The sequence below is a fragment of the Moschus berezovskii genome, chromosome 9, assembly GCF_049115385.1.
Source record: "Moschus berezovskii isolate FMDL1 chromosome 9, NW_MosBer_1.0, whole genome shotgun sequence".
NCBI classification, from domain to species: domain Eukaryota; kingdom Metazoa; phylum Chordata; class Mammalia; order Artiodactyla; family Moschidae; genus Moschus; species Moschus berezovskii.
In genome coordinates this window covers 103598498-103613557 of record NC_142468.1, presented here as the reverse complement: position 1 = coordinate 103613557, position 15060 = coordinate 103598498, and the positions used below count along the sequence as shown (strand labels likewise).

The 15060-nt window shown below is 34.8% G+C and overlaps 1 protein-coding gene and 1 pseudogene across 1 annotated transcript; one reads left to right on the top strand and one right to left on the bottom strand.

Moving 5' to 3' along the window:
* Positions 1 to 1987: 1987 nt before the first annotated feature.
* Positions 1988 to 2992, top strand: LOC148776825 (olfactory receptor 4K15-like). Its single transcript, XM_088840111.1, has one exon. The coding sequence runs from the start codon at positions 2018 to 2020 to the stop codon at positions 2990 to 2992; it is 975 nt and encodes a 324-aa protein (XP_088696237.1). The 5' UTR covers positions 1988 to 2017.
* Positions 2993 to 14100: 11108 nt separating this feature from the next.
* LOC148776824 (olfactory receptor 11H6-like) lies at positions 14101 to 14731 on the bottom strand (annotated as a pseudogene).
* Between the last annotated feature and the right edge of the window lie 329 nt (positions 14732 to 15060).

Sequence of the window (15060 nt, the reverse complement as noted above, 5' to 3'; positions counted from 1 at the left end):
TCATAATATTTAGGAAATGGAGGAATCTGCAAGCCACCGAGCAAAAACTCCTATGATTTCACGAATTCACTCTAAAGTATTAAAAAAAAAAATTTACATGAGCCCATCCAGTAGAGTAAACTTGTTCTTTGAAAAGTTAGATAACACCATCCTTGAACAGGCATTATTGTAAGAAAGAAAATACTCTGATATGAAATAAGACATTATTAAGAATGCTCACATATACATGGTTTCTACACTTGATTAAACATTTATCATTCATGAATTTTTTCTTTTACCAAACATTTCCAGTGTCTCTTTCAGGATAACATTATTCTCAATGTTTTATTTCTGAGAATAATGAGCCCTGAACAATTAAATGACTTGTTCAATGCCATACAGCTGCCTGAAGATACAGTTGTGATCTTAACCTAGAATATTTTCCCAATAGGTTTATGCTTCCATTATAGTATAGTACTTTATTGGGTATAAAAGTAGTATCTTTTTATTAAGTGATAAAGCTATTCTTATTTCATTTAATAAAGAATGTACTGGAGATTCATAGAAAAAGAAGCTCCATCACCTTCTTTAAAAGGAGTAAGGATTATAATATTAGTAAAGAATTTTCAGGAGGGAAAGTTTTAAATCTAACTGCTCTATCACCATCCTACCTAGCTCAGTGTTCTGGGAAAAATGGACAGTTAAATTATTATAAATAAGTTTACTAAAAATAAGAATGGATTTATATTGCAAAAAACTTAGAACTTTGTTTGCCCCAAATCTTCATCCTGCATTCTTAAGAATGGAGGTATTGATTTAAGAGCTTTTCTGAGGTCAATGAGCTACTCTGTAACAGAAGAGGAAATAGATATAATCTATATGTTTATCCTTCACAGTTTTTTCCGCCCGTTGGAGCAAAGATGAGAAAGCTAAACTTTCTTCCTCTTATGTCCATAGCCCCCTATCATAAGAGAAAAAACTGAAAAGATGAAAATATTCATTTATTATGCAAATCTCAATGATTTATGACATAAAATATACAATCATCGTCCACTAATGCTGAGTTGTGAAAGATTGTTTCTGAAGAAGCCAATGCCCCAAACTATCTTACTAGGAATGAGAAAAGAATTTTAACTGTTACAGCAGGAGGAGGTTTTTAGAACCCACAAGGGAAAGAAAAAGAAAGTCCCCTTTTTTCTGGACATCCTAAGAAGCCATTCAACTGAGTCAAAATCAGACCATTACTAGTAATCCAAAAGCCCCTCTAATGTTTCCTTCTGTCCCTTTAATCCCATCAAGGAAAACTGCTATCCTAGCTTCAAATACTATAGACTTGTTCGTCTGTCTTTCAACTTCATTTAAATAGAGAAATAGAGCATTTACTCTTTTGTGTTTAATGTCTTTTGCACATTAATTTTGTGAAAATGTATTTCCTTCTTGTAGCAGTTCACACATTTGTCTCTTTTTAAGAGTTCTTATTTTATTTAGTGAAGAAAAAATGACATTTTGTCTCTGTAGATAATAATAGTGGATTTCTGAGATATATAAACAGCTTTTCAGATATTTATTTATAACACTCACTTGTAAATCTCATTTGCAAATTAGCTTACTTAACTTACTAAACTTAAGCAATTAATAAATCAGTTGGTTGAAATTCTCTCCGCCAACCTCCCAACCACCACCCTCCTCTTCTAGAAAACTTTTGGTTCAATATCCCATCCTGACTCTGTTCTCCTTTTGATTACTAGATCACTGTCTCTATTTAGACATGTGTGAGGTCTATGGACATGAGTTTGGGTGAACTCTGGGAGTTGGTGATGGACAGGGAGGCCTGGCATGCTGTGATTCACGGGGTTGCAGAGAGTCGGACACGACTGAGCCACTGAACTGAACTGAACTGAACTGAGGTCTTACAAGTACATTTGAGTAGAAACTAGTCTCTCTAACTGAACTGGAAAATTAAATCATAGTTAGTTCATTCACTGATTTCTATTTCTCTCCTATTCAAGTGACTGAAGAGAAGTCCTTTGTAAAGTCAATGAATGAGACAAATCATTCTCGGGTGACTGAGTTTGTGTTGCTGGGTTTATCTAGTTCCCAGGAGTTCCAGCCTTTCTTGTTTCTAATATTTTCACTGCTCTACCTAGCAATACTACTGGGAAACTTTCTCATCATCCTCACTGTGACCTCAGATTCCCGCCTTCATACCCCCATGTACTTTCTGCTTGCAAACCTCTCTTTTATAGATATATGTGTTGCCTCCTTTGCTACCCCCAAAATGATTGCAGACTTTCTGGTTGAGCACAAGACTATTTCTTTCGAAGACTGCCTGGCCCAGATTTTCTTTGTTCATCTCTTTGCTGGTGGTGAAATGGTGCTCCTTGTGTCCATGGCTTATGACCGTTACGTTGCCATATGCAAACCTCTCCACTACACGACAATCATGAGCTGGCGTGTGTGTATTACTCTGGTCCTCATTCCATGGTGTGTGGGTTTCATCCATACTACTAGCCAGCTGGCATTTACTGTTAACTTGCCTTTTTGTGGGCCTAATCAAGTGGATAGCTTTTTCTGTGACCTCCCGTTAGTGACCAAACTGGCCTGCACAGACACTTATGTTATCAGTTTACTAATAGTTGCAGACAGTGGCCTTCTGTCTTTGAGTTCCTTCCTCCTATTGGTTCTTTCTTACACTGTGATACTCATCCCAGTTAGGAGCCACTCCTCTGCTAGCATGGCCAAGGCCCGCTCCACACTGACTGCTCATGTCACTGTGGTCACACTCTTCTTTGGACCATGCATCTTCATCTATGTGTGGCCCTTCAGCAGTTATTCAGTTGACAAAGTCCTTGCGGTGTTCTACACCATCTTTACTCCCATTTTAAACCCTGTTATCTATACTCTAAGCAATAAAGAAATGAATGCAGTTATGTCAAAACTGAAGAGTCGCTATCTGAAGTCTGGCCAGGTTTCTGCAGTCATAAGAAATGTTCTTTTCCTAGAAACAAAGTAAATTTATAGAACTGTTATGACCACTGTAGCCTGTGGCTAGACATTTACAAATTGAATATCTGTGATATCAAAACAAATCATTTTGACCAATGAGGAGGACTGATTAACTTGAATTAAAGAGTAATAATGATTCAAAAGACATTGAATGAATTTTACTTATTTTTATACTTTCTTCCTCCAAATTTGTGCTTTTATTCCTTTTTTTCCTATTTCCTACTTTTTATTTAACTTCTTTAAGATACAGCCTTATTTTGGCATAATTTTGAGAGAGGGATAACTTAGGTATGGCATTGGGTTTTTTTTCTTTTTGCAGCTTGAGTCAGTTGTAAAATAACTTAATGTAGCTTTTTGCAATGTGTATTCTATAGTATTTCTTTCATTTGGTGAAATTTTAACTGTTAATGTTTATGGCATTGTGCTTTGTACCATTTATTAAATAAAAATTAAAAAAAAGATACAGCTTTTGAAAACATTAAGAATGGAATTTATATTTGAATGGTAATTAAACTGTATATTTTCCCTCTCAAAATAGTACTGCTCAGATGCCAGTTTTGGAGTAATAATAGGTACATAATACTTTATCATAGAGATAATAAATCTATTTGCATATATAATATATGATATACCTAAGTAATAATGCATTTCTCACTGTACTATGTAACTGACAGCTTGAAGACAATTCTTATTGTCTAGTAAGGTGTAAAGTGGCCTGGTTGTACAACAGAAAGCGTTTATATTCAACACTTTCACAAATCCTTGTTCAATGTTGTAGCTTAATATGCACTATTTATGGAAAACAATTCAGAGGATAAATGTGCCAGTGTGTTCTGTGTTTGGTTATCTTAATTTCTGCTTAATACTGATAAAATAATCTGGAGAATTTCAGTGATGAATTACGGTTCTCTACCTCTTGTCTTCACAATGATGAGAGACTGACTCTAAGATAAAACGCACTCTCTCCCCCAGGTCTTCATGATTCCTGTACTTTCAGATAGGAGTTAAAGCCACTCAGTCGTGTCCAACTCGTTGCAACTGCATGGACTATGCAGTCCATGGAATTCTCTAGGCCAGAACACTGGAGTGGGTAGCCTTTCTATTGCACAGGGAATCTTTCCAACCCAGGGATCGAACCCAGGTTTCCCACATTACAGACAGATTCTTTATCAGCTGAGCCACAATGGAAGCCCAATAATACTGGAATGGGTAGCCTTTCCCTCTCCAATGGATCTTCCTGACCCAGGAATTGAACCAGGGTGTCCTGCATTGCAGGTGGATTCTTTACCAACTGAGCTATCAGGGAAGCCCTTCAGATAGGTAGGGTAGTTTTCAAATAGATACTTGGTAGAAACTATCATATTTCTATGTGGACATTTTCTTCAGTTAACATCTTATTTTTATATTGCCTAATGCATGTCCAGAAAATGACAGAATCCTATTTTAAGGCCTTAGGAATAGTCATGAATTTATCCCTCCCCAATTACTTACAAAATCAATATTTTTTTAGGATTTCCTACTATATGCTATTTTGGGTTTTTTTCTCTTGTATTGTACTTTTATGTAAAAAACAAATGACATATCATTCCAAAACAGTACTAATTGCAACTGAACTGACACTGTATAACCAGAAACGTGGTAAGAATTTTATGTCTTTTAAGCTTTAAAATACCTCTATAAGATATTCTTAAAGATAGAATAAAATAGCTTAAAATCAAGAATACTTTATCCCACAAGATTATCATTTAGATTTGAAAAAGAGATAAAGAGGTGTACCAATAAGCAAAAGCTAAGAGTTCATAACACTAACCTTGCTGACTCATTGGAAAAGATCTTGATGCTGGGAAAGATTTAGGGCAAGAGGAGAAGCGGGTGACAGAGGATGAGATGGTTGGATGGCATCACTGACTTAATGGACATGAGTTTGAGCAAACTCAGGGAAATAGTGAAGGACAGGGAAGCCTGGCATGCGGCCATTCATGGGGTCACAAAAAGTTGGACATGAGATAGCAACTGAACAGTAACAAAGCAAAAAAATAAATATCCAGGAATAGACATAAGAATATTATGAAAGGAAAACTCTCATTGATAATAACAAAAATATAGTTAAGGAAGTAGATCAATCACTTTTAAAGCTATTAGGAAGGTTAAAAGGCAAAAGTAGTAAAAGTATCTGTAATTATAATAAGTAATTAAGGGATTCAGACATAATACAAAAAGATGAAAAATATGATGTCAAAAACAAAACATAAATGTGAGGGAGTAAAAAGCAAGGTGCTTAGAATGCATTCAAACTTAAGAAATCATCAACTCAAAATATACCTGTATAGAAAATACTGTTATATATGAACCTCATGGTAATCACAAACCAAAAAAAATAATAGATACATACACAAAAAAAGGAAAAGGAATTCAAACAAAACATGAAGACCATCATCCTATCACAAAAGAGTAGAAGAAGAAAGGAACCAAAAGCCACTATAAAAACAATCCCCAAACAATTAACAAATGACAATAAATACATACCTATTAATAGTTACTTTAAATGTAAATGGACTAAACGCTTCAATTAAAAGACACAGAACGGCTAAATGGATAAAGAAAAATAAGACTCATCTATATGCTGCCTAAGAAGACACAGTTCAGATCTACACACACACACACAAAGTAAGGGGTTAAAAAAAGTATTCCATGCAAATGGAAACAAAACAAAAACTGGAATAGCAAAAGTTATATCAGACAAAATTAGACCTTAAAACAAAGGCTATAACAAGAGACAGAAAAAGGACATTGCATAATGACAAAGGGAAAAATCAAAGAATTAACAATTGTAAATATAGGCATCTCGCATTACCCACTCGATGGACATGAGTTTGAGTGAACCCCTGGAGTTGGTGTTGGACAGGGAGGCCTGGTGTGCTGTGATTCATGGGGTCGCAAAGAGTCGGACACAACTGAGCGACTGAACTGAACTGAACTGAACCTGCCTGCCAATGCGTTTGATCCCTGGGTCAGGAAGATCCCCTGGACGAGGGCATGGCAACCCACTCCTTTTTTCTTGCCTGGAGAATTTCCATGGACAGAGAAGACTTGTGGGCTGTAGTTCATAGGGTTACAAAGAGTTGGGCATGACTGGAGGGACTTGGCATGCCCACATGCAAGTACATAGAGCAAATATAAACAAACAAAAAGAAAGAAAAAAAAATCCTCAGTAATAGTAGGGGATCTTAACACCACAGTTTTATCAATGAAAAGATCATTCTGACAGAAAACTAATAGGGAAACACTTGTTTTAAATGACATATTAGACAATTAGATTTAATAGATATACATAGAAAAGTCCATCCAAAAGCAACAGAACATACATTCCTTTCAAGTGCACTTGGAATAGTCTCTAGGATAGATCACCTTTTTGGGCCACAAAACAAGTCTCTACAAATTCAAAAATATTGAATTCATATCAACTATGTTTTCTGACCATGACCCATGAGATTACAACGAAAAAAAAAAAAAGCTTCAAAAACCACACACATGGAATTTTCAAGGGGGTCATTGAAGAAATAGAAGAGTACACTAAAAAAAACTTGGAGGAAAATGAAAATGAAAACATAGCAATCAAAATCTATGGAACCTGTGATGACGTAGAGGGGTGGGAGAGAGATTCAAGAGAGAGAGGATTTATGTATACTTATTGCTGATTCACTTTTTTGTACTGCAGAAAGTAATACAACATTGTAAAGCAATTATACATCAATAATAAAAGAAGTAAATAAGTTTGATCTGTTCTGTTCAGTCACTCAGTCGTGTCCGACTCTTTGCGACCCTGTGGACTGTAGCCTACCAGGCTTCTCCGTCCATGGGATTCTCCAGGCAAGAATACTGGAGTGGGTTACCGTTTCCTTCTCCAGGGGATCTTCCCGACCCAGGGATCGAACCTGGGTCTCCCGCATTGGAGGCAGACGCTTTAACCTCTGAGCCACCAGGGAAGCCCAAACAAAGTTAAAAATACATTTATGGGATGTAGGATGAATGATTCTAAAGAGAAATGTTTACAGTGGTATAAGAATACCTAAGAAAACAAGAAAAATCTCAATCAATCCTTACAAGTAAAGTAACTGAAAAACAAAAACAAACAAAATGCAAAGTTAGTTGAAGGAAGAAGATAATAAATGCCAGAATGGGGGAAAAATGAAATAACTACTGAAAAAAAATAGATCAATAAAGGTAAAATCTGGTTGTTTGAAAAGAAAAACCAAAATTGATAAACAATTAGCCAGACTCATCAAGAAACAAAGAGCAGTCATAAATAAATAAAATCATAAATGAAAGCTAACAAATACCATTAAAAATACAAAGGATCATACGAGAGTATTATGAATGATTATATGTTAATAAACTGGACGACCTAGAAGAAATGGATAAATGCCTGTAAATGCATAATCTCCCAAGACTAAATCAGGAATAAATACAAACTATGAACAAATTGATTACCAGTAATAGAACTGAATCAGTTATTAAAAATATCTCAGCAAATTTTAGGGCTGGAGGGCTTCACAGGTGAATTCTATCCAAAGTTTAAGGAAGAGTTAGCACCTATAATTCTCACAATATTTCAAAAATTGAAGAGAAAGAAACACTTCTTAACCCCTTATAGAAGGCTAGCATCAACCTCAGACACCAAAAAAAGACAAACACTACAAAAAATTATAACCAATATCACTAATGCACACAAATGCAAAATTTCTCAGCAAATATTAGCAAACTGAATTTAAGAACACATTGAAAGCATCATACATCATGATGAAGTGAGATTTTCCCCAGAGACACAAGGATGGTTTGCTATCCACAAATCAATGATTTACTACATTATTAAATTAAAGAATATAAACCATACGATCATCTCAATACACACAGAAAAAACTTTTGACAAAATTTAACATCCATTTATGGAAAAAACTCTGCAAAATGGATATAGGAGAAACACACCTTAACATAATAAAGGCCATATATGTCGAGGCCACAGCTCACATTATATTCAATTGTGGAAAGCTGAAATCATGTCCTCCAAGATCAGGAACAAAATAAGAATGCCACTCCTGTCACTTGTATTCAGCATAGTATTGGAAGTCCTAATGACAACAATCGGACAAGGAAAGAAATGAAAGGAATTCAAATAGGAAAGGAAGAATTAAAACTGCCACTGTTTGCAGATGATATAATACTATCTACAGAAAATCCCAGATGATATAATACTATCTACAGAAAATCCTTAAGTCTCCACCAAAAAACTCTGGAACTAATAAATAAATTCAGTAAAGTTTCAAGACACACAGTACTATATAGAAACATATTGTGTTTCATAAAATAATAACATATCATTGGAAAGAGAAATTAAGAAAATAGTCATTTAAAATTGCACAAAAGAGAATAAGATACATAGAAATACATGTGTTTAAAAAAAATGTGTATTCTGGAAACTATAAACCATTGATGAAAAAAACTGAAGACTATTATACAAAAACAAATGAAAAGATATATCATGCTTATGGACCAGAAGAATTAATATTGTTAAAATGATCATACTACCCAGGGAAATGTAAATGATGAGTCACTATGGAGTATTCCTGAAACAAATATACTGTATGCAAACCATATACAAATTTTTAAAAATTTAGAAAAAGGAAAATGTAGATAAATTGAAATTCATAAAAATTAAAACTTCAGAGGACATTTTAAGAAAGTAATGAAACAGTTTATAGATCAAAGAAAATATTTGCAAATCATATCTATGACAAAGGTCTTATATCTAAAATATTATCAACTTATATCACAACAATAAAAAGACAAATAATATAATTTTTAAATGATCAAAGTATTTGAGTATATGTTTTTCCAACCAAGATATACAAAGGGTCAATAAGCACATGAAAAGATGATCAACACCATTAGCAATTAGGGAAAATGCTAATAAAAACCACAATAAGATACCAATTCATACCTACCAACATGGCTAAAGTAAACAGGAAAAAAATAACAAGTGCTGGTGAGGATATGCAGAGATTTGAAATCCAAAGTACATACATTGCTGGTGCGATAGAAAAACTATGCAGTCTTTTGGGAAAACAGTCTGACAATTCTTGAAAATATTAAGTATAGAGCTAACCAATAACCCAGCAATTCCTCTCTCAGGGATATATGTTAGGGAAGTGAAAACATGTTCTTATGAAAACTTACTAATAACTATTCACAACAGCGTTATTCATAATAGCCACAAAATGGAAACAACTCAAATATTCACTAACTATTGAATGGATAAACAAAAGTGGTATGTCTATACAATGGGATGTTATACAGCTATAAAAAGGAATCAAGTAATGACACATGCTACAACATATGTAAACATTGTGATAAAGGAAAAAAAACAGTCACCAAAGGCAAGTTATCATATGATTCCATTAATACTGCATCCAGAATAGACAAATACTCAGAAATGGAAAGTGGATGTCAGGATTAGAGAGAAGGGAGAGTGGGGAGTGACTGTTACTGGGAAGAAGGTTTCTTTATGGGATGAAAATATTCTGCTTGGGAGTAGGACACACTAGTGTCCTTGGGACAGTTAACGGAACAAATCTAACACATTCTGTCATCACAGTACCTGGGAGTCACTAGCCATTTCATTTGAACCTATAGCAGACAAAAATGGCATGTTAGAAAAAGGCAATGCATGGCTTAGCCTAAATAGAACACTATCAAAAACAATTCTTAAAAATAAGTGTATATAAAGTGGATAAAAATCAATGGCAAACATCTAGATCTAAAGAAAATTATCACTAAGTCTCATTGAGAAACTGGGAATAATTATAATAAATCAATTTTCATTAGAAAGTGAATACAGCTTGTCATATTTTAATAGACACAATAACATTTAATGTTGTTTTGTAAAATTAGCATGTATAATAACTATTGACTCTCTTGAAAAAATTTTGTAATAAATTTTAGTATAAGATAGATTGTATGCATATGTGTGTGATATTGGTAGCAAAATATTAACTAGCATTCAATCAGAATGCTAACAAGTTGACTATTAGCTTATTTGTCTGATTACTTTTGCCTGAAAATTTTACTATTAATGCAAATTTTTCTCCAATAAAAGAACAAATAAGCATAGCTTTATTAACATTTTATTACATTGAATTAGTTCTTCCTCCTCCTGAAAGTTATTTTTCTCCTTCAGCTAATACAGTTGAATATTAATACTTTAATTATTTGTTTTCCATATATTATTTCAGCTGTCAATGCAAGTTCTTCAAAGATTTCTTTTAGGCCTTTGATTAAACCTTACAGTCCTAAGTAGTTTTATTAGATCTGTCTTCATCTCTTTCTTCCAGAGATATACTGTAGATTCAGTGGCTGAGTAATGGAGTTAACATGGAATAGAACAGACTCAGACTTTTCTGGGTCTCTTGGATTCTCTGCTCTTGGACTCACACACAATCACAATGGAGCCATAGAATAGGGACGTCACAGTCAGATGGGAGGCGCACGTAGATAAGGCCTTAAACCCTATCTTCTGAGAGGGCCCTAAACCCAGCTCTGATCACCAGGGTATAGGCTGGTAATGAAGAGTAAGGTAGAGAACATGATGACTGTTACAGGTAGCACAGATGATCTCAGTGACGGCAGTTGGCGTAAGGACAACTTTATAAGGAGATCTGGTTCACATAGGAAGAGATCAGTCTTACTGAAACAACAGAACTGGAGCAGAGAGATTAGGTGAACAGACAAGAGGAAGTACAAGAAGCAACACACGCAGCAGGCTCCCATATTGACATAGCATCGTACCGTCATGACAGTGGGGTAGCGTAGGGGCCTGCAGATGGCAAGGTACCTGTCAAAGTCCATGGCAGACAAGGTCTTGGTGGTGCCCGTGGAGAATAAGTAGAACTTCAGGAAGCAGCCAGAGAAAGAGATGGTGTTGGTTTCAGAGAAGTTACTGAGCATATTGGGCACAGAAGGACATACCGCATACCACAGAGTTTAGGTTTCTAATTGAATTTCATAAGTTTCTTTACACAACTGGAAGCATTTAAATTGTAAAATTCCCAAGAGCTGTATAACTTACATGATATTTTCTAGAAAGCCATGCCTCCTAGATAAGTACTAGATTCTTTTTAGAGTGGTGGCTCAGATAGTAAAGAATCTGCCTGCAATGCGGGAGACCCAGGTTCAATCCCTGGGTCAGGAAGATTCTCTGGAGAAGGGTACGGCAACCCACTCCAGTGTTCTTGCCTGGGGAGTCCCATGGACAGAGGAGCCAGGTGGGCTAGAGCCCATGGGATCACAAAGAGTTGGACACGACTGAGCAACTACACCTTTTTTCACTTTCAATCCTTTACCAGCAACATTCTGAAGGAAGATTTAAAGGATGAAGTCTTTGTTTTTTCCAGGAAAATAACTTTATTGGATTACTGGATTTACCTGGAGTCTAGTCGCTAAGGAATTTAGTGTGTTTCCCGTGTCTTCTTTTACCCCGAAGGATTTCCTCATGTGAAAGAAGTGAATGGATAGTCGAATAGTCACTGTAATGCCTTCTTATTCTGCATTAATAAGCACATGTTTTGCTGCAATTTGGTCACCATCAAAATTGCCCTTATTATAATTTCTTAACTATTTAGCCGTAGTAAGTCTTTTTCCTATACAATTTGATATTTTATATGATTTAAAGAAAAGAACTTTATTACCACACATTATTAATTATTATAGTCATTTCATTAATTCTCCATATTCCACAATTTGCCTATTTTCTTTTACATAAGTAATTTATTTCTCATTCTTTTTTCCTACCCTAAATAATGCTTGAAATGTCACTGAAAGGTACTATTTAATTATAAATTATATGAATAATTTATTTTAAAATGATTAGATCAAGATTTTATGATCTCAGGGACATAATCAAATAGATTCCTTTTGAAAATGTGTGATAGAAAGCAATCTTTTCAGGAATATCAAGATGGCAAAACAAAAAATAAGTAAGCATGCTGTGATTCATATTGCCCCATAAACTTTGTGACAGATTTGGATATGCCATAAAATACTTGAGAAACTTTTATTTTAAAGTAGTGATTTGGAGTTTGTGTTTGATCTCCGCTCTTAACAAATACCTATTAAAATATAAAATGTTTATAAAGTTGGAAAAATCATCTATAACAAAAAATAAATATATAAATAAACATAGTAGTACCTTTTGTGACCTTCGATTAGGCAAAGATTTCTTAGATATGAAACTAGCATCACAAGTGATAAAAGTTAAAAAGATAAGTTGGACTTCATTAAAATTCAAAACTTCAAAGGACAATCATAAAAGTAAAAATGTAACTCACAGATTGATTAAAGATATTTGCAAATTATTTATCTAATAAGTGACATATCCAGAGTATATGTAAAGACCTCTACAGTTGAGAATTAGAAAGATGAATAGGCTAATGTTTTAAAAATCATCAAGGATTTGAATATATATTTCCCAGTGAAGACATGCAAGTGGCCCATAAGCACACTGAAAGATAATCAACAATCTTATCATTAGGGAAATGCAGGTGAGCACCATAATAAGATACCTCTTCATATATACAAGGATAGCTAAAGGACAAAAAAAAGAAAGAGCAAACAAGTGTTGGTAAGGATACAGAGAAACTGAACCCCACACATTTCACACTATGCTGATATGACAGTGAAGGTGGCACAGTCACTTTGGAAAATAGTCTGACAGTTCCTCAAAATGTTAAATAGTTAACATATGACACAGCAATTCCTCTCCCTGGAGTAAACCCCCCCAAAGTGAAAATATACGTTCACACAAATACTTGTTCCTGTATAACTCACAATAGACCAATGATGGAAACAACTCAAACGTCCATCAACTATTGAACAGACAAAATGTGGTATATTCATACTAAGAAATGCTATTCAGCTATAAAAAGGAATAAAGTACAGATAAACATGCCCAGCAAAAATGAATCTTGTACACATGATGTTAAGTGAAAGAAGTTGGTCACAAAAGGTCACACATATTATATGATTCCATTTATATGAAATTTTGAGAATAAGTAAATCTATAGAACAGAAAGTAGATTAGTTGTTTCCAAGGACTGGAGAGAGGAAGGATGGGGGAGTAATAACTAATGGATTCATGGTCTTTTCATGAAATGAGGAAAATTCTGGCTGACAGTATGAGACACTATTGCTCTTGACATAGTTAACAAAGCAAATCTAGCAATTTCTGTAATCACAACAATACCTGAGGGTCACTGGCTGTTATCTCTAGCTTGTAGAATGCACAAATGATGTATCAGGAAAAGGCAGTATATGGTTTATTTTATAGAGAATTTATTTTAAAAATAATTATTTTTAAATGATCTTAATTATTTTTAAAAATTATTTTAAATGGAGAAATAATGGCAACCATCTGGATCCAAATTCTGAGTATTTAAACTAAATCTTGGTGAGAAAGTGGGAAGTACAATTATGATAAATGAACTTTTATAAAGAGGTTAATTAATTTTGTCACATCTTTAATATTGACATAGAAATTAAAATTTAAATGTTGTTTTGTAAATTTAGCGTGACTTTTGACTTACCTGAGAAATATTAGTAATAAATATTTGATTATTGTGTTTACATGTATAACTGAAATGGTAACATCAGAATTTTAGCTAGTATTAAGTCTAAATGCCAGGAAGATGACTGATTATTTTTTCTTTGATTATTTTTATTTGAATATGAAAAAATTTTACTATTAATGTAAATTTTCTAAAACCATAAAAAAATGGACAGATGGCCACAGTTAATTTAATAAACATTTAATTACATTTGACTATGTTCTTCTCCCTCCCCCAAATATATTTGTCTAATGTGGTTAATTCAATTGAATGCTAAACTTTCAATCATTTATTCCACATATATTTCAGTTGCAAACACAAGTTCTTCAAAGATTTCTGCCAGGCCTCTGCCTAAATCTCACAGTCTTAAATAATTTTCTCAGAGCCTCCTTCATCTCTTTATTCCGGAGACTATAGATCAAGGGGTTGAACAGTGGAGTCAGCACAGAATAAAACAAAGTCACATATTTCTGAATCCCGGCTGGATTGCCTGCTGTTGGGCTCACATATACAACCATAATAGAGCCATAGAACAGAGACACTACAGACAGATGGGAGCCACATGTAGAGAAAGCCTTATGCCGGCCTTCTGCTGAGGGTACCCTAAACACAGCTCTGATCACCAGGGTGTAGGAACTAGTAATGAAGAGTAAGGGGGAGAAAATGAGGACTGAATTACAGATGGCACAGATGATCTCAGTGACAGGAGCTGGCACACAAGACAGCTTTATAAGGGGTCCTGGGTCACATAGGAAGTGATCAATTTTATTGAGACAACAAAAGGGGAGTTGAGAGATTAGATATATAGGCAAGAGGAAGTACAAGAAGCCACATACCCAGCAACAGGCTCCCATTCTGATGCAGCGTTGCACTGGCATGACAGTGGGGTAGTGAAGGGGCCTGCAGATGGCAAGGTACCTGTCAAAGGCCATAGCAGACAAGAAGAAGGTCTCAGTGGTGCCCACGGAGAAGAAGCAGCCAGAGAAGGAGATGGTGTTGGTCTCAGAAAGAAAGTTGACTAGCATATTAGGGACAGTGGAGGTGATAAACCAGATCTCCAGGAAGGAAAAATTGGCCAATAGGATGTACATTGGAGTTTGCAGTTGATGGTCGCACCTCACAGCACAAATAATGCACAGATTTCCAATGAGTGTCAGAATATATGTCCCAGAAAACACTGAGAAACAGAGGATCCCAATTCCCCAAGTATAAGGGAAGCCTAAAAGGATGAATTTACTCACAGAGCTAGAGCAATTCTCTACATGGGTATCTGTTTTTAAAGCTGCAAAAGAATGACAGATTTCCATATTAGAATTGGCCATACAAAACATTACTCATTAGAACAGATGACTTGCTTTGAGCCACATTACTTTGTGCTGTACTTAGTTGCATCCAACTCTTTGGTACTCCATGGACTGGG

What these genes read in the sequence shown, in the direction of transcription:
- LOC148776825 (XM_088840111.1), top strand. Translation starts at nt 2,018, where the DNA reads ATGAATGAGACAAATCATTCTCGGGTGACTGAGTTTGTGTTGCTGGGT.